Source organism: Globicephala melas, chromosome 15, assembly GCF_963455315.2.
Source record: "Globicephala melas chromosome 15, mGloMel1.2, whole genome shotgun sequence".
In the NCBI taxonomy this organism is placed as follows: Eukaryota; Metazoa; Chordata; class Mammalia; order Artiodactyla; family Delphinidae; genus Globicephala; species Globicephala melas.
In genome coordinates this window covers 64,215,700-64,242,240 of record NC_083328.1, presented here as the reverse complement: position 1 = coordinate 64,242,240, position 26,541 = coordinate 64,215,700, and the positions used below count along the sequence as shown (strand labels likewise).

The 26,541-nt window shown below is 52.5% G+C and overlaps 1 protein-coding gene across 2 annotated transcripts in view; it reads left to right on the top strand.

The window, feature by feature from the left end:
• MTCL2 (microtubule crosslinking factor 2) overlaps positions 1-26,541 on the top strand; it is a 72,852-nt gene that overhangs the window by 9,908 nt on the left and 36,403 nt on the right. For both annotated transcript variants that reach the window (XM_030830659.3, XM_030830658.3), the window contains exons 2-3: positions 11,309-11,533; positions 18,221-18,379. In XM_030830659.3, the coding sequence (XP_030686519.1) occupies positions 11,309-11,533; positions 18,221-18,379 (384 nt within the window). The remainder of the gene's footprint in view (positions 1-11,308; positions 11,534-18,220; positions 18,380-26,541) is intronic.

Sequence of the window (26,541 nt, the reverse complement as noted above, 5' to 3'; positions counted from 1 at the left end):
TTGGAGCCTTCATCTTCCTGAGCCTCTGTTTACTTATCTGTAAAATGGGCATAAAGTAATAGCACTTTCCTCAAAGGGACTGTCATTGAGATAACGGACATTCACTCAGATCTCAGCCAGGTGTCTGGCACATGGTAAACCCTTGTAAACGTTAGCTATTACGATTCTCACTGTTGTCCCATTATAGAGACTGTCTAGTCTCGTTTACTGGAGCTCAAATTGGACTCAAATCCTGGCTGTGCCGTTGAACTGTGACCTCGAGTAGACCTTTCTGACCTCAGTTCCTCACCAGTCAGTGGGGTGGCTGGGGATGCAGTGAGGTAGTGTGTGCTACCTGGCACGTGCGTGGCACAGGGGGAGTGCTCAGTGAGCTCCGTGCCTGTTACTGTTTATTGCTGTTGGAGAGGTAAGTTCAGGACCCTATCTTCCCTCATGACCCTGTGTGTCACTGGGACCAGGCAGCCTCCATGCCAGTGGGAGGGGGCATTGTGTAGCATGGCCGTGCCTGGCTGGGGTCCTGGCCCTCCTCTTCCAGGACCCTTGACCCTGACTCCCCTAAAACTAGAGCCCAGCCTCCAGGCAATGAGGCTAAGCTGGGAGGCAGGAACCCCGAGTCCCTCCCTGCTTGACTCTGTTCAGTCTGGGGAACTATGGGGTTGTCCCCAGTCCCTCTCTAGGCCTCAGTGTCCCTGCTTGTGAAGGGATGGTGTCTCTGGGTTCCCCTCTGCCTGCTGCTACTCCCACAGTCTTGGCTTTTGAGCGGGGAGGAAAGTGGAGCTCTGCAGAGCCTTCTGCCCTCCTTGGGGTCCAAGTGTGAAGATCTCATCTGGAGCCTTGACACACGCTGGAGGACAGGCAGAAGGGACAGCAGATGGCTGCCCTGGCCTCTCGGGGGTCTGGCATGCCGCCCTTGTGGCCACTGCTGGCCCAAACTGCAGGTCAGCCCTTCCGGGCTAGGGTGAGTGGCCCGGGCCAGAGCCAGGGTGGCAGATGGGCAGGCAGCCTGGACTTTGGCCTGAGGGAGGGACCGTGGGGGGCAGGGTGGTGTGGGAGAAGGCAGGCCAGGCAGAGGCTCCCGCAGAGTGAAGGTTCTGGGTCCCTTAGCTCAGCTGTCATTCTTCCTGGGTCTGTTGCCCATTGATGGGTTGGGTCCCTAGAACCTGGGCAGGAGGTGATAAATTTGGGTAAGGTTTGAAATTGGGCAGGGACGCAGTTGGGCTGGGACCTGTGATACGCTCCTTGAAAGAAACACGGGGTTGAGATGAACACAGTGGGCTTAGAAGGGTCTGGAAGGCTTCTCTGAGGAGGTGGCATTTAAGTGGAGGCTTCAAGCAGGACGGGGAGCCGGTAGTGGGAGATGCAGGGGAGGGGAATCCAGGCAGAGGCTTAGAGGTAGGACAGGCAAGGTGTCTTCTGGCTGCGGGGAGAAGACCCGAGTGGCTAGAGTGTGGCCAACAAGAGGAGGAATGGGGGGAGATGAAGATGGACAGGTAGGCAGGATCAGCCTTCTGTTTTGCTTTCAAGTCCGGTGATTTACATACCGTGAAATGAGTTTTGACAAATGCACACAGCTCTGTTAACCACCACCACAATCAAGACAGAGAACCATCGACCTCCAAAATTCCCCCGTGCCCCTTTGTAGTCAGTTCCTCCCTCCTCCCCCAGCCCCTGGCAACCACTGATCTGTTTTCTGTCCCTGTAGTCTTGCCTGTTCCAGAGTGTCATGGAAATGGCTTAATACAGTACGTAGCCAACGGAGTCTGACTTCCTTCACTTAGTATAATGCATTTGGGCTCCGATCACGTGGTTGTGGGTATTGGCGTTTCCTTCCTTTTTCTTGCCGAGTTGTATTCCATTATATGGATGTACCACCATTTAGCCATTCACCAGTTGAGGAACATTTAGGTTGTTTCCGGATTTTGGCGATTGTTGGAGGGTTTTAAACAGGAGAGTAACAGTTTACAAAAAATCACTCCATGTACTAAGTGAAGAACAGATTAGTGGGGAGCAGACTGACCATCATGGGGACTAAATCCAGTGATTTGGTGATGAATCGGGCCCACCAGAGATACTCACTAATTGTTCATACAAAACGGCTGTGCTCCGAGGTAGCCAGGGAGGCTTCTTGGTGGAGGTGGCATTTGAGGTGGAGCAGTGAGGAGGTGGGAGACAGATGCAGAATGGAAGGAGGCCCAGGCAGTGCAGAGTCCCCGTTGGAGCTGGGTGGGCTGAGACCCCGGCTCCCTGCTCCTGACCTAGCCTTAGTATCCCAGGGTTTCTAGAATGTGGTGTGCAGGGCCCAGATCAGAGCTCCCTGGGGACGCTGGGTGAACAGGCCCCTCCCAGGGTCCACCCTAGCCCTGTGGGGGCTGATTCTCTTGGGAGGGAGTTGGCCAGGGGACCTCTGCGCTGGAACAGTCTCTTCCTTGGTGGCTGGTAAGAGGCTGCCTCCTCACGCCTTCAGGAGCCTCCTGTCCCCTGTGGGCCAGCTGGGAGCTGTTGCTGAGGCTCGCCCACCCATTGCTGCTTGCTGTGTTTCTGCAGAGGGGCTTCGTGTTTGGTCGCTTTCACCTCCAGCCCCATGGGTCGGGAGACCTCACCATCTACTTTTCCAGACCAGTTCCATCAGACCCAGGCATCTGGAGTCACTGCGAGTGTTCCAGTAGCCCCACATCTCACCCCCGCCCCCTTCTGTCCTCATTGTGCAGAGATTAATCATCTTACATTCCTGTAGGTTTCCTGAAGAAAGCATTCTTTCCTGGAACATTTTATTTTGTTTTGGCTGCACCGAAAGGCCTCCAGGAGCTTAGTTCCCCCACCCGGAGTCGAACCGGGGTCCATGGCAGTGGAAGCACTGAGTCCTAACCACTGGACTGCCATGGAATTCCCTGGAACACTTTATTTATTTATTTAAATCTTATTTTTATTTATTTATTTTGGCTGCGTTAGGTCTTTATTGCCGTGCGCGGGCTTTCCTCTAGCTGTGGCGAGCGGGGGCTACTCTTCATTGCAGTGCGCGGGCTTCTCATCGTGGGGGCTTCTCTTGTTGCGGAGCACGGGCTCCAGGTGTGCGGGCTTCAGTATTTGTGGCTCTGGGGCTCAGTAGTTGTGGCTCGCGGGCTCTAGAGCGCAGGCTAAGTGGTTGTGGCGCACGGGCTTAGTTGCTCCACGGCATGTGGGATCTTCCCGGACCAGGGCTCGAACCCGTGTCCCCTGCATTGGCAGGCGGATTCTTAACCACTGCGCCACCAGGGACGTCCCTCCTGGAACATTTTAAATGTGGCGCGAAAGCGGAGCTCTGCTTCACCAGCTTTATGCCCTGATGGTGGAGAGCAAGGGTCTGGGGTGGCGACCCAGACCCCACAGATGAGGCGGCTCCAGAGGGAACACAGACTCCATCTTATTTTGCGCCATGTGCTGAGAGTAATTCTCAGAATAATGTTTTTAAATGTTTGAAACAAAATATAAAGGAAAGCAAGCATATTGAAATATAGTTATCAAAGTATATTTTTAAATTATGATATAGTAATATGTGTGTTTATTAACTCATAAGATCTGGAAACAGGTCTGTTAACTACTGTAATTTCAAAGTACTGATGAGTGTATACAATACTCTGACATTTCTGCAACAGCTGTTATGGGATATGAAAATATCTGTGGTTTCTTTTGGTGCCGAAACTGTAAGTACTGCTGATACAACCGTGGCTTGTCCAGAATAGAAGGAAACGTTAATTTTTAGTTAGCATTAGTGAAAGTAAAGACGTGATTTTTTTTTTCCCCTTCCCATCCAAGTTCATGGACTCCCTGCATTCTGGTGCAGGTGAAAGAGCATGAAGTCTGCAACCCAAGTCCCGCTTGGAGGTGTCTCTGTGTGACCCTGGACACAGCCCACCTCCCCTGTGCTCCTCTGCAGTTCTTTGCCTCTAGAACAGAGATGGTGATTCCTGTCCTGCCTGTCCATGGGGCTTCTGTGAGGACCCGTGAGATGACTCACATGGAATGTCTTTGTAAACTGTGAAGCCCCGTGCTGCCATGCAATGCCACGCTATTATTAGCGGTAGTGTGAGCTCATGTCTGGCCCTCCGGCCCAGCGTGGACCAAAAGACTCTTCCTGGCCAATTCCCTCAGGATTCCTGGGAACCAATCCATTTCAGGGAACGGGTCTGCCCCTGAGAGGCTGATTCCTGCAGGCTGACCTCATGGGTCATTAGAGGATGTGAGGGAGGATGGACAGAGGTGTACTTGTGGGCAGGGAGTGGGTGGGTGAGCTGAGGTTCGAGAGACCCTGCCCATCCTCCTGAGGTGGCATGGGGGTCTGAGGCCAGCCCTGGAGCAGCCTAGGCTCTCCCTGACTCTTTGCAGCTGACCTGGGGCTGGGATCAGGAGGGCCTGTCCTCTCTGGGCTGTGAGAGAGGCCGGGCAGGGCAGAAGCCATACTCCTTTCATTCATTCATCTACCCACCCATAGACAGTGACGGGTGCCTGCTCCGTCCCATGTCCTGTCCAGGGCTGTGCTGGGGACCAGACACGAGTCAGACCCAGCACCTGCCCTCCCCGCCAGCTCCTGGGGAAGATAGACTTGAAGACGAGCAAATGCGACCTCAAGTTGTTAGCACAAGAAGAATGGAGTTCAGAGCGTGGGGTTTGAATCAGATTGGGGGAGGAGGGAATACTCTGGAAGGATGAGAAAGTTAGCAGTTAGCCTGGCAAAGGCTCTCTAGCAGAGGGAATAGCTCAAGCAACCCTGGGAGTAGAACACACAGTTAAGATGCACTGGCCCAGGGTTACAGGGCTTGTTTGGATTCCAGCTCCACCGCTCCTTTGCTTGAGCAGCTCTGGAAAACTTCTGAGCCTCAGTTTCCTCATCTGCAAAGTGGGAACATTTTCCCTACCTACCTCACAGAGCTGGTAAGGGGTCAAACTACTGTGCACATACTGTGCTTGGACTGGGCCTGGTAATTAGTGAGCTTCCCGATAGGTGGTGGCTATTTCTTCGTCGTGGTGTACCTGGACATGGAGGGCAGAGGCAAGACAGAAGTGGGGAGGAGACCCGGGGTGGGGGTGGGGGCGGTGGAAGAGGGGTGTGCTCAGATTCCAGGGTAAGAAGCTTGTACCTAACGCAGAGACCAGTGGGAAAGTGGAGGAGATAGAAAGCTATCTGCTTTTTTTTTTTTTCCAATAAACAGGTATTACCTCTATAATCAGAGCAAAATAAACATTCTCTGTAAAGGGAAAGGCTGACTACCCTGGCAGCAGCGTGGGTGCCCGATCCTGTCCCCCGTCCTCCCCGCTCCACTCCCCGTTCTCAGTCCAGGTTAAATAATCAGGTTAAGCTTCAAGGGGAGGAGAGGTTTCCTTGAAGGAGCGGCCGGAGGGGATGGGTTTGGAGGCCTGGCAGGCTGTGCCTCATCTGAGCACCTTTGCTCAGCTTCTTCAGTCCAGACTTTCTGACTGTGGCGGGGGGGTGCGGTTTGAGAATCGGGGGCCCCTGGGCTCTGAGGTGGGCACTGCTGGGCAGTGTGGCCTCTTCCTGTCTGCAGTGGGGGATGAAGTCTGGGTTGCCCCACCAACGTTGGGGGGTCTCCGACAAGCTTGTTGTATAGCCACTGGGCTGGCGTAGTTCAGTGGTGTTGGCCCCCTCTCTCCGCATTTCCCCGCGGCTGGGGTGAGAGGCTCAGCGGACACTGAGCTGTCTTTTTTTTTTTTTTTTTAAGGAGGAAACTTTTTTTTTAATTAATTAATTTTTTAAAAATTTTTGGCTGCGTTTGGTCTTTGTTGCTGCACACGGGCTCTTCTCTAGTTGCGGCGAGCGGGGGCTACTCTTTGTTGCCGTGCACGGGCTTCTCATTGTGGTGGCTTCTCTTGTTGCGGAGCACGGGCTCTAGGCGTACGGGCTTCAGTAGTTGTGGCACGCGGGCTTCAGTAGTTGTGGCTTGAGGGCTCTAGAGCACAGACTCAGTAGTTATGGCACGAGGGCTTAGTTGTTCCGTGTCACGTGGGATCTTCCCGGACCAGGGCTCAAACCCACGTCCCCTGCATTGGCAGGCGGACTCTTAGCCATTGCGCCACCAGGGAAGCCCTACTGAGCTGTCTTTGAAGGGAAGCATGAGCTCCCCACCCACTACCCACTGGCGATTCCCTACCAGCTCCCTCGGTTGGATCAGACCCTGGATGAAGTCCTGGGAGACTGGGAGGCTCAGTGAGGTCCAAGAACCTCTGGAGGGAAGCAGAGTCCTACCTTCAGCCCCCTCCCCATGTCCCAGCAGCCCCTTTCCCAGCCCCCACCTCAGACCCCGAAAGCTCAGCTTCTGCTGCACACATCCCAGCAGACCCAGGCGTGCGGGCCACAATTCAGCCTTTGTGGACTCACCCTCTCACGTGGACGGTGCCAGGAGGGGCTGACCGCATTCTGCCTGCAGCTGGGACAAGCCCCCGAGAGGCCTGGGCCCCCCTTGGCCTCCACGGAGAGATGGAGCTGGCATGAATGCAACATCCTGCATTTGCAGAAATGGACTGTGGTGAAGGGCAGGCCTGGAGAGACAGCTGCTCATGTGAGAAAGGTCATTCATTCATTCACTTCTTCAATAGATCCTTATTGAGACCCCGCTCTGTGCCAGGCTCTGGGCTGAGGACTTGTGTGCTGAGACATGTGACTCTTGCCCATTTAAGGAAAGAGACTGGAAGGAAGGGACTTCCCTGGTGGCGCAATGGTTAAGAACCTGCCTGCCAATGCAGGGGATGCAGGTTCGAGCCCTGGTCCGGGAAGATCCCACACGCCGTGGAACAACTAAGCCCTTGCGCCACAACCACTGAGACTGAGCTCTAGAGCCTGTGAGCCACAACTACCGAAGCCTGTGTGCCTAGAGCCCGTGCTCCGAAACAAGAGAAGCCACCGCAATGTGAAGCCCGTGCACCGCAACGAAGAGTAGCCCCCTCTCGCTGCAACTAGAGAAAGCCTGCATGCAGCAAAGAAGACCCAATGCAGCCAAAAAATAAATTAAAAAAAAAAAAAAAAGACTGGAAGGAAACACCCTGCATTAGAGTCACTCGGGGGCCCCCATTTCCAGGGTTTCGGATTCAGGAGTTCTCAGTCAGGGCGTGAGGATTTCTGGCAAGTCCCCCACCAGTGTTGCTAATGCTGCTGGTCCAGGGACCACACCTTGAGAACCACTGTGATTCAAGACCAGGTGGAGGAATGATGAGTGGTTTATGTTTTCTGTTTTCAAAACTGTCTTTATGACCGTCATTTACTTTTTTTAATAATTTTTTTTATGATTAACATTTTTTAAAATTTATTTATTGAGTTATTTTTGGCTGCGTTGGGTCTTCGTTGCTGCATGCAGGCTTTCTCTAGTTGCAGTGAGCAGGGGCTACTCTTCGTTGCGGTTCACGGGCTTCACATTGCGGTGGCTTCTCTTGTTGCGGAGCATGGGCTCCAGGTACGCGGGCTTCAGTAGTAGTGGCACGTGGGCTCAGTAGTTGTGGCGCATGGGCTCTAGAGCGCAGGCTCAGTAGCTGTGGCGCACGGGCTTAGTTGCTCTGCGGCATGTGGGATCTTCCCGGACCAGGGCTCTAACCTGTGCCCCCTGCATTGGCAGGTGGATTCTTAACCACTGCGCCACCGGGGAAGTCCCGTCATTTACTTTTATAAACAGAAAAATCAGTTTTTAAAAAAAATATTTATTTGGCTGCATCGGGTCTAAGTTACGGCACGCGGGATCCTTGTTGCAGCATGCAGGATCTTTTCTTTTTTTGCGCACGCGGGCTCTTCGTTGCGGCACATGGGCTTCTCTCTAGTTGTGGCACTCGGGCTCTAGAGTGCGCGGCCTCAGTAGTTGCGGTGCGCGGACTCTCTAATTGTGGCACATGGGTTTAATTGCCCCGCGGCATGTGGAATCTTAGTTCCCCAACCAGGGATCAAACCTGCATCCCCTGCATTGGAAGGCGGCTTCTTAACCACGGGACTACCAGGGAAGTCCCGAAAAAATCAGTTATTTAAAAGTTAGAAAAATAAGCGGTCGCCAAAAATGACTCCAGTGCCCTGGGTGTGGTCCTGTGTTGTGGGCTGTCACCTCCCATGATCTAAATGTCATACATCTTTTTTTTTTTTTTTTTTTTTTTGCGGTACGCGGGCCTCTCACTGTTGTGGCCTCCCCCGTTGCGAAGCACAGGCTCCGGACGCACAGGCTCAATGGCCATGGCTCACGGGCCCAGCCGCTCCGCGGCATGTGGGATCTTCCCGGACCGGGGCATGAACCCGTGTCCCCTGCATCGGCAGGCGGACTCTCAACCACTGCGCCACCAGGGAAGCCCTCATACATCTTTTAATGTAGCCCAGCATCATTAGCTTGTGCATCCCCTGCACTTCCCTTTGGCTCACCCTGCACTTTGGGTCCACTCCGACCCCCAAATCCTCCCTGTCAACATGTTCTGTAAATAGTATGGTGAGGATTTGGACATAGGCCCATCTGGAGGCTGGTTTAGCTTGGATTTAGCCAACTGGCCCACCCTTCCTTAGTGCCGTTTCCTTTATGCTCCCTTAATCTCGCCAGCTGAAATGCGTGTGGACCCCTCACTTCCTCATTCCTTTAACTGGTGTGATCATTGACTGTCCCACTTCCTCCTTCTCCACTTTTAGTTCTGTCTGCTTGGCATGTGGGGGAGGCTGCGTCTGTGTATATATTGGGGTAGAGGTGGGGTTCCTGATGAGGGGACCATTCCTCTGCAGCTTGATGTAGGCAGAATCATTCACTTTGCGGGGTGCTGCTGAACCACCCCCCCCACCCCCAACTAGGAGCGAGGCTGTGGTGCCAGGTGGGAATCAAACCCTTCAGTTGCTGGTGGGAATGGGACAGTATCTGTTGTGGTTGAGAGAAGCAGATACCCTGTCATCCCCTCTGTCTTCCTTTCCTGTGTTCAGAACCATTTGAGAAATAGTCCCAGGAGTAACTGGGTGCAGATGGATATAAAAACCTCCATGAACTTTCATACTAAAAACCAGCCTGAAGGTGCCACTTCCTAACCCTGAATTAAGCCAACCCATCCAGTCTCAGGGGCGCTGGGAACCGCAGGCCATTCCTCCGTAGGGAGCCACCCATTTTCTTTGGGGAAAGGGAGGCTCAGAGGGCTGGTGAACCCAGCTCTCCAGATGTGGTCCCTCTCCAGAACCTGCACAGTGGTTGGTTTGTTTGTTTCTTGGACCCACCCCGCTTTCCCATCAGCACCATTTCTAGGTGCTTTCTGTGACTCCTTTGGGATGCCTTTGGCAGGTCATTCATCTCCTGTGACTCGGTTTCTCTTTTTTTTTTTTTTTTTTTTTTTGCGGTACGCAGGCCTCTCACTGTTGTGGCCTCTCCCGTTACGGAGCACAGGCTCTGGACGCGCAGGCTCAGCGGCCGTGGCTCACAGGCCCAGCCGCTCCGCGGCATGTGGGATCTTCCCGGACCGGGGCACGAACCCGTGTCCCCTGCATCGGCCTGCGGACTCTCAACCACTGCGCCACCAGGGAAGCCCATCGGTTTCTCTTTTTAGTGTACAATTTTATTTAATCCGTTCAATCACACTAAGGGCAGATATTATTATTTCCATTTGTGACTCAGCTTTCGTACCTGCTGTTAGACATAGTAATCATCCATTTCTTCTCCTGGGTCTCCCCACTCATCCCCCTCCACTTTGTGTCTAATGGTTGTTTCACGTCGGTATGTCTTTTTGTGATTGTTTACATAACAAGACATGCCTCCATGCACTCAGTATTTGTTGGGAGCCTGCAGGATGCTGGGCCCTGTGCTGGGTGTGGGGCATACAGCGGGGAGTGAGGTAGACGTGGCGAAGCCCCCCAGGCACTCACGGTCTCTCTGGGAGACAAACTCTTAAATGAAGAATTGCTGATATACCCATGATAACAAAGGGGAAGTGAAGGACATCTGGGAGTTGATGACAGAGGTGGTCAGGAGCTGCCCTGAGGAAGTGAGGTCATCCCCCTCAACCCCCTCCACTTAAAACCCAGACTCAGATTCTTTACTCAACCCTTCAAGGCCCTGGATGGCTGACCCCTGTCAGTTTCCCCAGCCTCAACTGACCCCTGTAGCTACCCTGGCTGCCTTGCTGTATCTTGACACACTGAGCTCTTTCCTGCCTCTGAGCCTTTGCACACACTGCTCCCTGCCTCTCTCTCTGCATGGCTGTTCCTTCTTGTCTCAGCTCAAACGTCCCTTGAGAGGCGGCCTCCCCGACCTTGTCCTCTAACATAGCACCTTCCCCCATTACTCGTTCATATTACCCAGGTGTTTTGGTTCTGGTTTTTTGGTTTTTTGTCTTCCCAGCTCTTAACAGTATCTGAGGGGTTTTTTTATCTTTCAGTTTACTGTGTGTCTTGCCAATGAGACTTGGGGCTCCATGCAGACAATACAGAAAGGGCCACGTTTGTCTTGGTCACCACTCTCCTTACCCACCCCCTGTGCCTGCACAGAGCCTGGTACACAGTTGGTGTTCATAAATGCTTGTTGAATGAGCCTCTTCTGCTTCCCCAGTGTATTACTTCCCTATTGCTGCTATAATAAGTTACCGCGAATTTGACTTAAAACAATCCCAGGGCTTCCCTGGTGGCGCAGTGGTTGAGAATCCGCCCGCCGATACAGGGGATACGGGTTCGTGCCCCGGTCCGGGAAGATCCCACATGCTGCAGAGCGGCTAGGCCCGTGAGCCATGGCCGCTGAGCCTGCGCGTCCGGAGCCTGTGCTCCGCACCGGGAGAGGCCACAACAGTGAGAGGCCCGCGTACAGCAAAAAAAAAAAAAAAAAAATCCCAGATTATTATCTTATAATTCTGGAGGTCAGAAGTCTGAAAGCCAAGGTGTTGTCAGGGCTCCATCCCTGTAAAGGCTCTGGGGAGAATCCATTCTCTTTCCTGCTTCTAGAGGTTGCCTGCATTCCCCGGTTCATGGCCCTTTCTCCATCTTCAACGTACATCACCCCAACCTCTGCCACATCGCCTTCTCCCGCTCTGAGCCCCTTGCCTCCCTCTTATACGGATGCTGGTAATTACACTGGGCCCACCCAGATAATCCAGCAAAATTTCCCAATCTCAAGATCCTTAACTTAATCACATTTGCAAAATCCCTTTGCCATGTAAGGTAACATACTCACAGATTCTGGGAATTAGGACATGGGCATCTTGGGGGCCCATTACGCAGTCTGCCACACCCAGACCCCCTGAGGTGTGCCTAGGACAGCATCGAGTGTGCCCTGCACTCGAGTACCCTGGCCACTGCCATAGGGCCCAGCGACCTGACCTCTCCTTCCCTCTGCAGGACGAGATTGAGGAGCTGCGGGCAGAGATGCTGGAGATGCGGGACGTCTATATGGAGGAGGATGTGTACCAGCTGCAGGAGCTGCGGCAGCAGCTGGACCAGGCCAGCAAGACCTGTCGCATCCTGCAGTACCGGCTGCGCAAGGCTGAGCGCCGCAGCCTCCGCGCTGCCCAGACTGGCCAGGTGGACGGCGAGCTCATCCGTGGCCTGGAGCAGGACGTCAAGGTAAGCCCAGGGCCCTCCCAACCCTCACAGGTGCCCTTTCTGGGGGGTCGGACCATGAGCCTGAGTGCCCAGGTCAGCTCCCTCCTCATGTGTCCTTGGGCAAGTTCCATCATCTCTTTGGGCCTCAGCATCCTCATCTGTAAAATGAGGATCCCTAGGAACTGACAGGCCGTCTACCACGGTTGTCCCAAAGTGGTATCATAAGATGATACCTACTAACAGCAGCTGCTGTGTGAGTACGAGCCACACACCTGGTGCTGGGCTCCAAGTTATCCGTGCATAGTTCCACGGAGGTTTCTTTCTTGTGCTGATGGAGAGTAGTGAAGGTCTGGAGTTGAATAAGGCTGGTTTAAATCTTGGCTCCAATATGCCCTAATTTTATGCTTTTGAGCAAGTCACCTGTTTCAGTTTCCTCATTTGTAAAACATGTGTAACGGCAGCCCCTGCCTCACAGGGTTCTATGAGGATCAAATGAGATCAGGTAGGTAAGAGGTCACTGTAGGCACTGGAAAAGGTTAGCTAGTAATTCTTCTTCTTCTTCTCATTTTCCGGATGAGGAAAGTGAGTCTCAGAGAAAGGAAGTACCTGTCCAAGTTCACGTGACCCTCCATGGAGCTGGCAGACGCAGACTTATCAGCCTCCCATGCTTGCTGACTGACCTTGTTGATCTTGGCCTCAGAGAGCAGGAAAGGGACGGCCTGGAGGCCGGCAGATGGGGCTTCCAGAAGAGAAGTCTGCCCTGCCTGTCTGTATGAGCCCTGGTCTGGGGGCTGAGAACTCCAGGGGACCTGGCCCGGCACCCTGCTCTCAGAACTCAGCCCAGTGTTATCCAGGGATGTAGGAGCTGGGGGGAGGGGCCTCTGGCACAGCCTGGGGGACTGTGGAGTCTTCCTGCAGGGGTGACCTCCGAGGTGAGGCCTGAGGTGGAAGAAGGAATGTTGAAGGAAGAGGGCCCCTGTAAGGGGAGGTGAAGAGTGAGCACCAGATCCACACCGGCCTTTGCGCCTCCCATTGTCTTGCATGCGCTGTGGGCACATTGGGATTGTAGGTCTGCTGTACAAGTGAGGAAACAGCTCAGAAAGGTTGTATCTCCAAGGCCAAAGTGTACCTGTACCTAAGAAGGCAGCTCTTGAGATAAATTGTTCTACAAATATTCAAATTCCAGGTACCAGATCGAGAGGGTGTGGGGTGAGGGAGAGCCCTGGAAGCTTAGAGGAATCTGAGTTTGGGGCTTTGGGGCGAAGACACCGAAAAGTCAGCCTTAGATGAGGAAGGGGTGGAGGAAGGCTGGAGCTGGGAGCAGACTAGCTGGCTTGCTCTGTGGGAGGAGCTGAGAGCAGCTGGTGTGTGTGTGTAGGATGGGGAGGGGGGGAGACCCTCTGGAGTCTGGGCGGAAGGGAGCGGCCCCTTCTGTTGGGATTTGAACTAGCCAATCAGCAGCTGGCTTGGCCCCTTCCCTCCCTCCTGTCCCCGTGCCTGCAGCTGGAGCGCTGAGCTCATCCGCACTGGCCTGGGCTGGACAGCTTTGGCCGCCTCTCTGTGTCCCAGGTGCTGGGGATGTTCTGGGGCATTTTTTGGAGGCTTTCAGAACGCTGACTTCCCTGGCGTTGCCTGGGAGGGCTTGAGAGACCCAAGTGTGGAGGGAGCTGGAGGCTGCCTGGGAGGGTATCCCCGGGGGCCCTCCGACTCGCCCTCCGACTCGCCGTGCCAGCAAGAGTAGACAGGCGTGAGGCCGCCTCTTGGAGTCTCAGTTTCCCCTTCTGTTAAAAGGAGGGCTTCGAGCAGCTGAATCTCCGGGGCTTTTGCAGCCCCAGTGGTTTAAGCAAGCAGGTAGATTACTGGTGAGGGTGCCATGAAAGAAACCTCAGGCCTCAGCCCTCCCTCTCCCTCACCCCCACCCCCAGGCTCTCTCACTGTCTGCTGGTTCTCACAGCCGGCAGGACCCACAGACGCTCAGCAGGAACATTGTCCAGCATGAGGAGGGCAGGGGTGGGGAGGGGGAGAGACCTGCTCTACCACTTGCTTGCTGTGTGGCTTTGGGAAAGCTCCTTGACAGCCCTGAGCCTCAGTTTCCCCATGTGGAAAATGGAGATGCAACAAGTCTCTACCTGTAGAGATTTTTGTGAGGCTAAAATGAAATAGCTCAAGTAAAGAGCGTGCTGAGCACGGAGTCCGGCTCGGGATGCTCCCTCAGCAAATGAGCAGATGTTGCTTGGCGTGTTACTGTTCAGGAGAAGAACTTACAAGGCACTAGTGGGACAAATGGCTGGACCACGGTGGAGAAGGGGGCCAGAATCTCTACCTCCCTGGGTAGATAAGTGTAGCCTGGAGGTTTGTTCACCATGGAGATTCCCAGGCCCCACCCTCAGGGCTTGGGATCCTGTAGGAGGGCGTCAGGTCCCGGGAATCAGGGATGAAAATTCCCACCTGAAGGGACTCTTGTGGGAGGCCCGAGGACACACAGGTAAAACAATTCTTAGAAATAGATGTTGCTGGAGAAAAAGTTCTGGCTTTGGGTTTAATCCCTGGGTGACCTGAGCAGGTCACTTTCTCTCTTTGATCCTCAGTTTCCTCATCTGTACAATGCAGGTGACATTCCCACCCTCCCGGGGTTCCTGGGAGGATTTCACCACACAGGACCCAGATGCTGCCTGGACAGGGGGTGCTCCTTAGTGACGGTTCCTATCCCACACCCTGGGGATTCAGAGTGACAGAGACCCCTTAAAGCTTTAGGCCCAGGAGCCAAGGGGCCCATGAGCGAGGTGGCTGTGGCCTGGAGGCTGCTGGCTGCATTTGGCAGGAGCCAGACCCCAGCGCTGTAACAGTGACCTCATGGCTGACAGCATTTGTTTGTGCTTTGGGGATTTGCCCTGGTTTCCAGAAGCTGCAGCTGCTTCACCTCCTGTAGTATCTCAGCCCCCCAACCTTGGGGGTAGTTGGAAGGATCATGAGGGGATCAAATGCGACAGGCAGGTGGGGCCCCGTGAGCCCCTGACACAGTGAGCCCACTGTTGCACTTATTTTTAATACTCTTATTATTGATATTAATATAATGTGTCTTCAGGCTTCAGGCCAACAGCGGCTCAGACTGAGAGCAAGACTCCAGAGTTGACCCATCTGCTTTCAGACCTTGGTTCTGTAGCTTCCTGGCTGTGTGGCCTCAGGCAAATGACCTTTTCTTTCTGAGCCTCAGGGTGGGGATGATATTCAAAGCACGTTCCCAGGGGATGAAAGGCATGTGGTGGGTGCATGGGGAGCGACAGCTGATTCTGCCTGATCACCTGGGAGAGCCAGGGGGCCCAGGACCACTGAGGCTCAGAGAGAGAAAGGGAGAGGCGCAGGCAACCAGGCTCCTGCCCTCCAGGCATGCATGCTCTTTGCTCTGTGGACCTCCATCAGGGGCACAGGGCTCTGTGGGGATCTGAGATTAAGGGCTCTTTTGTCCACACTGGAATTCTGTAAGCTGCCTGGGGCTAGGCCTTCTTAACAGAGCACCCCTGGGGGTAGAAAGCAGTTGGAGAAGGGGGTTCCATGGATGATGGGGCAGAAGGCAACTGGGGACTCACGGAAGGGATGAAATCCATAGAGTCACTCATGAACCCAAGAGGATCCAGGAATCCACATGGATCATGACTTCTTGGTGGGGAGTGGGTCACCTGCCCAGGTCAAGGCCATGGTGGGGACGGAGTGAACCCCAGGTGGAGAGGAGCTGGCCCAGGTGGGAGCATAGTTAGGAGAGAAGCCCCCACTCCTCCCAGCAGCTGATCCCGCATCCCAGTCAGGGACACAGCCCTCTCTGGACATCTGGGGGTGTGGGCAGTTGGGGGGAGCACCCCCCGCCAAACTAGGGCATGTGCAGCTCCCCATGTTTCAGTCATTCACTCCTTCATTCCCCTCCCTTTTTGCTTGCTGGGGTCTTGGATTTGTTTGTTCATCCAACAAGCATTTATTAGGCACTTAGTGTGTGCCAGACCCTGCGAGATATGAAGGAGCCCCGGCATGGCCTGGGGCCTGGACCTCTGTGCTCCACCACTCCTGCCCCCAGGGGCTACGCAGATGAATGAATGAATAAATGAATGAATGAATGGAGTATTGGTCAGGACAGGGACTCACTGGGTGACCTAATAGCCTAAAACCTGGGACCTGGGGCTGAACACCCAGACACTAAACTCAAGAGTGAGGTTGTGGGGTGTTGGGCCAACCTGGATTAAAATCAGTGCACAGAGGTGAAGCAGTAATCTTGACAATGCATTAAAAATCATACTTTTGAGCACCTGCTATGTTCCAGCCACCAGCCCAAGCACTATGTCTTTTTTTTTTAATTTTTGAATTTTATTTTATTTATTTTTTTTACAGCAGGTTCTTGTTAGTTATCTATTTTATACACATCAGTGTATACATGTCAATCCCAATCTCCCAGTTCATCCCACCACCACCCCACCCCACCCCCCGCCGCTTTCCCCGCTTGGTGTCCATACATTTGTCGTCTACATCTGTGTCTCTATTTCTGCCCTGCAAACCGGTTCATCTGTGCCATTTTTCTAGGTTCCACATATACGCGTTAACATACGATATTTGTTTTTCTCTTTCTGACTTACTTCACTCTGTATGACAGTCTCTAGATCCATCCACATCTCTACAAATGACCCAATTTCATTCCTTTTTATGGCTGAGTAATATTCCATTGTAATATATGTACCACGTCCTCTTTATCCATTCGTCTGTCCATGGGCGTTTAGGTTGCTTCCATGACCTGGCTATTGTAAGTGGTGCTGCAATGAACATTGGGGTGCATGTGTCTTTTTGAATTATGGTTTTCTCTGGGTATATGCCCAGTAGTGGGATTCCAAGCGCTATGTCTTTTATTCCTCACAGCAGGCCTCGTGACTAGGCTATATCAACACCCTTTTACTGATGACGAAACCGAGACTTCAAATGGTTAAATAACCTGTCCTGGGTCACACACCCAGTGAGGGCTGGAATCAGGCTTGAATCTAGTCTTCCCACCTGCGAAGTCCTCGTTCTGCTGGTGAGGGATTGCTCCCCCCACTTCGTGGATGAGGAGGGTTTGGTGGCCTAGAGAGACTGTGGGAGGAGCCTCGTGGGCCAGCTTCCAGCTGTCCTAGGAGGTCTTCAGGGGGCTGAGAGAGGCAGTGGGCAACGGAGGGAGGAGGGGGAGGCAGGGCTCGATTTCCTTTCTGGCCGTTGTTCTTCCTGGCCTGCCTTGCACACTGCCAAGGGGTCCGTGCCGAGTTGGGCCTGGGCCCGCAGAAGGCAGAGCCAGGGAGGGCCCTCTTCCCTTCCGGCAGGGAGGAGGTGCCACAGCCATTTCCGAGACTGGCAGGCACGAGGCACTGGGCTGTCTGCCCCACACATACCTCTTGCTGGCAAAGCCCTCACACCCCTTGTGGAGCCTGGGCCACGCTGGCCCTTCAGCCAAAGCCCCTGAGCTCCCTCCAGCTTGGCCCACACTAGCTCTGTTTGACTCTGAGCAAGTCATTTGCCCTCTGAGCCTCAGTTTCCTTGCCAGTAAAATGGGGGCAGATTTGGGGTGAAGAGGAATGAATCTGGCACATAGCAGGTATTCAACAAATGCTAGTACTTAGTCCACTTGGGGATGGGGGCTAGTTGTGATTTACCAGCTCAGAAGGGCCTTCCTCATCCCCAGAGAAGAGACCCCCTTTCCTACCTTTCACCCCAGCCAGCAGGGGACAGGACAGAAGGGTCCTCAAGGAAACGGGGTGCTCTTGCAGCAGAGTCCTGGAACCGGGATTGGAGTTTGCAGCTCCATTAGCTCCTTCTGTAGGGATGACTTGGACATCTGCCCAGCCTTTGTTACTGGGGGCATGTTCTGTATCCCAGACAACTGGAAATAGGCCTCATGGTCTGTGTCACACTGTGACCCCCAGCAAGTCATGCCCGCTCTGGGCTCAGCGCCTCCCAACAGCAGCTACCACTTACCCAACGCTCACTGTGCAGGCACTCAGCCAGGCCTTTGTGCAATAGCTGATTCAGTCCTCCTGTCGGCCCGTGAGGTTGGTGCTGTTATTATTGCACCCATTTTGTAGTTAAAGGAAAGACCCAGAGTAGGGAAATAATTTGCCCAGGAACGTATGCTGGTCACTGGCAGAGATGGGGTTCAGATGTCTCTGGGGATGCCCATCTTGCTCTGGGTTTCACCTCTCTTTAAAATGATCTTCTTGGAGGGTAGTGGTGGTGGGATGAACTGGGAGATAGGGACTGACATATATACACTAATTTGTATAAAGTAGATAACTAATAAGAACCCGCTGTATGAAAATAAATAAATAAAATTAAATTTAAAAAAATAAATAAAACCATCTTCTGGCCCTGTCTTAAGCTCTGGTGAGAACTGGGCAAGAGGGTGGACAGGAGAGGCTTTTGGAAGCATCAAAAGGCTCAGATAAAAGTAAAGGCATTGCTAAGAACAGGCTTTCTGGGAGCTGAACTATGATGTGGACATGGGAAACACAGGGTGCCTGGGTTTGGGTTTTGGTTCTACCACTTCCTGGCTGTGCAACCCTTGGTGAGTTACTTGACCTCTCTGTGCCTCAGTTTCCTCTTCTGTAAGTGGGGGTGATGAGAGTACCTGCCTACGCTGGGGTTGCTCTGTGGTAGGGGTAGGATGGCCTGCTCATGCCCTGCTCATCACCCACCTTTGCTCAGGTCTCTAAGGACATCTCCGTGCGGCTGCATAAAGAGCTCGAGGCGGTGGAGAAGAAACGGGCGAGGCTGGAGGAGGAGAATGAGGAGCTGCGGCAGCGGCTCATTGAGACCGAGCTGGCCAAGCAGGTGCTGCAGACAGAGCTGGAGCGGCCGAGAGAGGTGAGGCCCCCGTCCACCCCGGCAGGGCCAGGCCTGGGCTGGGCAGGCATGTGCCAACCCCATCCAGCCAGTGTCTCTGAGCCTCTGTCTCTGCACAGTTATGCCTCCCTGGCAGAGCTGTCTATTCATTCACTGCTCCAGCACGCGCTCCCTGAGCACCTACTGTGTTCACTGTGTGCTGGATACTAAGGACACAGGGGTGCGTGAGAGACACCTGGTTCCTGTCCTCCAGGAGCCCACAGGCTAACGAAGGAGACAGTCAGCCATCAAAGGACCACAGCTGGGAGAGGATTGCCTGAGAAAACATGCAACAGTGCTGAGCAGGGGACCCAGCCCTCTGTGCCTCAGTTTCCTCATGTATAAAATGGGATAGTAATACTTCAAATCATTGCAAGGACTAAGTGGTATAGATTTTGTGGACACGCTTTAGGGACTGCCTGGCATTGCCACTCGGTATAAAGTCACTGCCGGGTCTGGGCAGCCTCTGGCTGGTGTCTCAACACATTTCCAGGACACAGATGCTTTTCTTTTTTTAAATTTAATTAATTAATTTATTTTGGCTATGTTGGGTCTTCGTTGCTGCACTCGGACTTTCTCTAGTTGCGGCGAATGAGGGCTACTCTTCATGGCGGTGCGCGGGCTTTTCATTGCGGTGGCTTCTCTTGTTGAAGAGCACGGGCTCTAGAGCGCATGGGCTTCAGTAGTTGTGGCTCGCGGGCTCTAGAGCGCAGGCTCAGTAACTGTGGCGCACAGGCTTAGTTGCTCCGCGGCATGTGGGATCTTCCCGGACCAGGGCTTGAACCCTTGTCCCCTGCATTGGCAGGCGGATTCTTAACCACTGCGCCACCAGGGAAGCCCCAGATGCTTCTTGAGTGTGACCCCAGGCACCAGCTTCTCTGTCTTTGGTCATGAGAGTCCTTCCACCTGGCATCCCATTCTTCCTTCTGCTGTGTGTTAGGTGTACAGCATGTTAAACACCATGCTAGACACTTTCCATGATTTTCAGAAAGGCCTGATGAGGTTGTGATTGTACCAGTTTTATGGATGAAAACACAGCCCTGAGGGAGGGAGCGATGTCCTCCAGGTCACGTAGGGCCCAGTGGGCTGTGCAGATTGGAAACCATCAGCCCAGGTGATGCCTAAGGGCTGGAATCCTCCAGAATCCAGGGGTCTGTGTCCCAGGCGGCCCCGGTGCCTTCTGCCCCCAGAGGCACAGCTGGGCCTCAGCTGTCTGGCTGCGCATGAGGCATGCTAGGATCGAACGTTGTTCCGGGGCACAGTTCTCACCTTCCCAAGGGCAGGCGTGCCAGCATTCCAGGACAGACACCACAGCCCTGAGGCCATAACAATCCTTCTGCTGCCCTCCCCACTGGGTGTGTTGGTGTGACGTGCCAAAGGCTTCTCGGTGTGGAGATGGGAGGTGTTTGCTACTCAGGGCTGCCCAGGGCTCCTGCCCTCCATGGCCTGGCCAATAACAGGGAACCATCTTCACACATCTCATCGCCGCCACCCTTGATAGTGAAAAGGAGAGACAGTTTCAGAAGGTGCCTTGGATGTCAGCCTGTTCCCATTGTAAAGGAGAGGGAACAGAGGTCCAGAGAGGGAGAGCCTGCCTGAGCTCACCCAGCCTTTCCTTGCCTGAGATGGGGCTGAGACCCTGAAGCCACCTCCCCTAAGTTTCAGTTTCTTCATCTGTGACATCAGGATAATAACAGTACCCAGTTTATGAAGTTGTTCATGATCATTCATAAGATTGGGTAACCATGAAACACTGTGAAGAAGTTAAAAAGAATAAGGTAGTATAGCAGTTCCTGAGAAAGTTAAACAGAATTTCCAAATAAGCCAATTCCACTTCTGGGTATATAGCAAAATTGAAAGCCGGGACACGAACAGATATTTGTACCCTCATGTTCATAGCAGCATTATTCACGGTAGCCAGAAGGTGTAAGCAACCCCAATGTCCATCAATGAACCAACAGAAATGTAGTATATACCTACAATGTATGTATAATCTTAAGCAGGAACGTGATTCTGAAACAGGCTACAACGTGGGTGAACCTCGAGGACACTGTGCTCAGTAAACTAAGCCAGACACAACAGGACAAGTATTATATGATTCCACTCAGATGAGATACTGAGAGTAGTCAAATTCATAGAGACAGAAAGTAGGTTAGAGGTTACCAGAGCCTGGAGGGAGGAGGGTATAGGGAGATACTGTTTAATAGGGACAGCATTTCAGTTTGGGATGATGACGAAGTTCTGGAGGTGAATGGTGATAATGCCACTGGATCGTACCCTTGAAAATGGCTAAAAATAGCAGATCTTATGTTATGTATATTTTACTGCCATCAAAAAGAAAAAGATGGTTAAAATAGTAAATTTTATATTAGGTGTACTTTCCCACGATTTAAGAAAAAAGGCAGATACATATGCACTGATGTGGAAAGATCTCTAAGATACATTGTTAAGCGGGGAGAGAAAGCTATAGAACCATACGTATTGTGCAATCCCACTAATTATTTTGGAAAGTCATACAGAATGAACTGATTTTGAAGCATGTGTCTATATGTGCAAATGCATAGGCTGGAGGAAAACCCACTGAACTGAGGCATTAGAAATGGTAGGAGATGGTAGGTAGTGGCTTTTGCTTTTTATTCTATGATTGCTGTATTTAGGGGTTTTGGGGGGGGCGCGTGGTTATTATTAGTGAACTTTTAAATAAAGTCAAGCATGTAAAGAGCCCTTTGTGGTGCCTGGCACACAGTTGGTGCTCAGGAAACACTGGTTCACTTCCTCTTGAAGGCCACGTCAGTGAGGCTGGCCTAGCCCTCCCTGATGTGCCCCTCAGTGTCTTAGGATCTGCGGAAGGAGGCGTGGCCCTGTGTTTATTTGCTGATTGCCCTCTCTCCTCCCTCTCCTTCCTGATATGGTTTCTATGGAGACGAGGGTCCCTTAGCAATTCTTCTGCCAGAGCTGTTCCAGTCCCATCATCGAGATCTGCCTTTGCCATGCTGACAGGTTGCTGTGGCGATGCTGTCACCCGGCTGGGAACAGGAGCCCCTGGCCTGAGCTGATGTGGTTGCTATGGAGATGGCTCTTCGCTAGAGAGAAGGGAGGGTGGCCTGCCCCAGCTGTGTTCTGCAGTGGCACCGTTGCCAGCTGGGCTGCAGCTCAAAAATCGTAACACGAGCCACCGCCACCCCCAATCCAGTATCATTCCCCGTCTTTCTATTTTAGGCAGAAAGCCAATCTCAGTGTCGATGGGATTTATTATAACATAGCTGCTGTGTCTGAGTGCTTGCTCTGTGCCAGGCACTACACTAAGCATTTTATGTGTGTCTTCACGTTGTGTAGCCAGCAGCCTCCCAAGGTACATCGTGATTTTGTCCCCATTTTATTTTATTTTGTTTATTTATTTTTTTGGCTGCATCACACAGCTTGCGGGACCAGGGATTGAACCCAGGTCCTCAGCAGTGAAAGCATGGACTTGCTGTATATAGTTGGGACAGGGGAAAGACAAGGATGGAATCCTAACCCAGGACTCCCCATCTCCCAAAGCCACACTGACTCTTACGGTGATGCCCGTGCCCTCCTTGCCCCATCCAGGGGCCTTCCTAGAACCCAGCTGTGTTTTGGAACCTCTGAAGAGGCCACTCACTCCAACGAGTACTTCCTTCTCTGGCCCAGGCTTCTTGGCCCGATTCCCACTCTCATGGGGGAGGAAGGGCACTCACCATAGTATCAGTTCACCTGGGTTCAAATCTCAGTTCTGCTGGCGTTGTCATCTGATGCAGCCTGGCCGTGGCCTGTGTGCTGCAGGGCAAACTCGAACTTGGAGTTACACGGGCCTGAGTTTGAATCCTGGCTTTGCCACTTATTTGCAAATAACTGTAGTGTTGGGCAAATCATGTAACCGCTCCAGTGCTCAGTTTGTTCCTTTATAAAATGGGAATATGGGGACTTCCCTGGTGGTCTGTGGGTAAGACTCCACGCTCCCAATGCAAGGGACCCAGGTTCGATCCCTGGTCGGGAAACTGGATCCCGCATGCATACTGCAACTCAGAGTCCGCATGCTGCAACTAAAGATACCACGTGCTGCAACTAAGACCCAGCACAGCCAAAATAAATAAATGATAAATTTTTTTAAAATGGGGGGCTTCCCTGGTGGCACAGTGGTTGAGAGTCCGCCTGCCGATGCAGGGGACACGGGTTCGTGCCCCGGTCCGGGAAGATCCCACATGCCGCGGAGCGGCTGGGCCCGTGAGCCATGGCCACTGAGCCTGTGCGTCCGGAGCCTGTGCTCCGCAACGGGAGAGGCCACAGCAGTGGGAGGCCCGCATACTGCAAAAAAAAAAAAAAAACGTGAATCCCTACATCTCAGAGGTGTTTATGAGAATTAATCAAGACAAGCAGGTAAAATGCTTAGTGGAGAATAAGAACTCGGTAAATACTGGTTATCAGTGTCATCACCTGTGGGCCTTAGTTCAATACATATCCTTCTGCTGCCTCTAGCAAGGAGCTCTCCATATCTAACTGCCAGGTGCCCGTGGAAGGAGCAGTTAGGCAGCAAATCAACGCCTGCACTTGGCAGCGTCTGCCCCTGTACTTTGATTTGGGGTCCGTGTCAAACCACTCTGTTTCCTCCACTCAAATGATCTCCCTCAGCCCGGAGCCACACCGACTCTCTAGCTGCTTCAGCCACTTTGGAGGAAGAATTCCTCAGTCTTTGAGATGCACCCCTACCCCAGGCTCCCCCCTGGAGTAAAGCTGGTACACACAGCACAGTCTGTGTTTTCAGTGAGACCTTTTCAAACATCCCCTCTAAATTGGATGAAAATCTACCCAACTGTTTTGGCAGAAGGCTTGTTTTATTCCTTGAAGGTTGGTCTTTGTTTCCTGGCAGCATGGAAGCATGGAAGGTGTTAGAAGACAGGGGACCTCTCCAGAGCTGTGCTCAGGCAGCCTGTCCGTGTGGGCTGGAGGGGCGGAAGTACCCTCTTCTAATCTCCTGGAGAAGGGCAAGGAGGGCAGAGCTTCTGCTCCTACCAGGAGCCGTTAGACCAAGGATGCTTAGAGGCACCGCCCCGGCTGCTCAAAAGCGGCCTTGTGAGTTGCTGGTGGGTGGGGAAGCCCCTGCTGCGTGCCAGGCCAAGGACTGTGCCCTCGGGGTCTGGCACTTGTGACTGGCATTCTTGTTGGTGCCCGGGTGCTGTCCTGCCCTGCCCCAGCCCGCCCACCTGAGGCCCAGGGCCAGAGCATCTGCCCCTGGGGGCTTGACAGAGGGGCTGTGACGGGCCTTGGCTCCCTGAGGGGCAATGCGGTCCCCCAGGCCGCCTGGCCAGCTGCTGCCCTGCAGAGAGGAGGAAGGTCTTTGTGCTCTGTGAGCCTGCCTTGTTTTCCCTCCAGAGCCGCAGAGCAGTGTGGGAGCCCAAATGGCTTAGATGAGGTGGGGGGCAGGGACAGGGGCAGTTCCATCCAGAAAAGGCTGGAACCACTTTGGTCCTGAAAAGGTTTGCTGCTTCAGCCCCTCTTCTCTGCCCACTGCCCTCCCTTTCTGGTGGGCACTCAGAACTCACCCTCTGAAAATGTGTTGGAATGGTGTTCATGACTTTTCTTGGGGAAGTACATTTTAAAAACATTTTACTATAACTTTCCCCTCCCACCCAACAGGTAATATATGCGTAGTAGAGAAAGACTAGGAAATACAAGTAAGCCATAAGGAGAAAAAGTTTCACCCAGTATTCAGAGGGAGTTCCTCCGAGTAATTACCAAATTACTATTTGGGTGGGAGTACTTCCCAGTATGTTGTACTTCCAATACGTTTTTCTACGTATGCGCACACACATATTGAAATGTATATATGCATTTTTTTTTACTAAAAAAGCAATATAAGCTCAGTGAAGCAAAAATTTCATTACAAAAACATCTAAATGCATGCCTAGCATACCTCTAAGGGTGGACACATCAGACTCTGGTTGCACTGCTTGCCTCGGGCAAGAGAGCTGGTCACAGGGTTCACTGTGTTCCTTTTTGGTTTGTTTCTTTTTTTGTTTTTTTTTGCGGTACGCGGGCCTCTCACTGCCGTGGCCTCTCCCGTTGCGGAGCACAGGCTCCGGACGCGCAGGCTCAGCGGCCATGGCTCACGGGCCCAGCCGCTCCGCGGCATGTGGGATCTTCCCAGACCGGGGCACGAACCCGTGTCCCCTGCATCGGCAGGCGGACCCTCAACCACTGCGCCACCAGGTGAAGCCCCCTTTTTGGGTTTTTTGAAGTTTGAAGTATGTGAGTGTGTCCTCCAAAATGTAAGAAATAATAATGATACATAAAATAAAAGAAGAAAGGCTCCCCTAACCACTTCCCTCAATTCGAAGCCTGACTCAGCCTAACCTGTGATTTGGTTTGGTTTGTGTCTTTTCAGGCCTTTCTCTGTGCTTATGTGATGTATATTCCTCTACGTATTTTTTTTCATAAAGATGGGATTATGTTACATGCACAGTTTCTGTAACATACAGAATAATATAGCATGAACACAGACTGTCTTTTTAAAGGCTGGATGTTTTGGGGTTTTCTTCTGCTTTAAGGTGCTTATTATAAAAGTCAAAGATCACAGAGTCGAGTAAACATAGGAAGGAAAGTCTAAAAGAACACCATCTATTTCAGTATTTTAAACACAGAGCCAGAGATCTAGAAGCAGCTCCAGCTGACCCTCAGCTGTGGTCACCCTCAGGAGGAGAAGGGATGGGGGTGTAAACAGGGGGGCTTTTGCTTCGTCAGAACAGTACAGATTTACAGTGAGAATGTGTCTTTATATATTAATTTATTTTTTAAAATATTGTATAATTTTTAAAAACTTTAAAGAGAAAACGCTGGAGGACCAAGTCTTCCCTCCTGAAAAAATGTGGGGGAAGAAAAGTGCAAAGTGCAAGTTCCCTGTACTCTCATCGTTATTAGCCTGGTGCTTGTTCTTTAGACCATATTCCCCCACCATGCACATGTGCACACGTGTATACACACACACACACACACACACACGTCTTATCTTTATAAAAATGGTAACATGTTCTGGCTTTTTTTTAAATAACAGCTTTACTGAGATGTAATTCACATACCATATAGTTTGCTTTTTAAAGGATACAGTTCAGTGGTTTTTAGAATACTCAGAGTTTACAGCCATCACCACTCTCTAATTCCAGGACATTTTCCTCGCCCTAGAAGGAAACCCCAAGTCACTCCCCATTCCCTCTTCCTCTTCCTCCCTGGCAGCCACTCATCTACTTTCTGCCTTTGTGGCTTTGCCTCCTCTCAACACTTCATGTAAATGGATTCATACGCTGTGTGGCTTTTTGTGGCGGGCTTCTCTCACTCAGCATGTTTTCAAGCATGTTGTAGCATCGAGCAAGGCTTCATTCTCTTCCGTGGCTGATACTGCCTTGTGTGGCTCTGCCACGTTTTGTTCATCCATTCATCAGTCGGTGGACGTTAGGGTTGCGGGTTTTGTTTTGCAGTTAGTTTCCTTTCGCTCACCAAGCTGTCTCAGAGATTTTACCACGTCCGTGAATCTCACCCTCCCTCTGTCCTTTTTCATGGCTTTAGGCTTTGTGCTATCTCACTCCTTTATATGTGATGGCTGGGACCTCTCAGTGCCCCTGGAGACCCCTGGTTCCCCTTACTGTCACCCCACTTCCCTCCTCCAGAAAGTCTACAGTGGTCACCTAATCCATGGCTCAGTTGTGTATTGATAGATGATGAAATGGAGTTTCAGAGAGAGGAAGGGGTTCACCCAGGATCATAAACTCAGTGTTGACGGGGTCCCAGCTGAGGTCACAGCCCCTCCCATCAGCTTGTGATGGGCGGGCCCAGATCTGCAAGCCTGACCACCTGACTCCTGGGCCCCCACCTCACCACTCCAGCAGGGGTCTCTGAGCATCCCCTTCCCAGGCCCCTTTTGTAGGAGGGGGTCTTTGAGGAAGGACTTGTTTTGTGGCCCTCACCCCTGCCTTCCCTACTCTTTCCTCCTTGCCTGGCAAGATCCTCCATCAGTCCTTCTCAAATACTGGCTCCCTGCTCTTGGCACCCAGCGTCTGAAATATCAGCCTCTGCCTTCTTGCCTCATTTGCATTTCAAAAGGTCTCTTTAGGAATTGATTCGGCTCTAAGATGAAC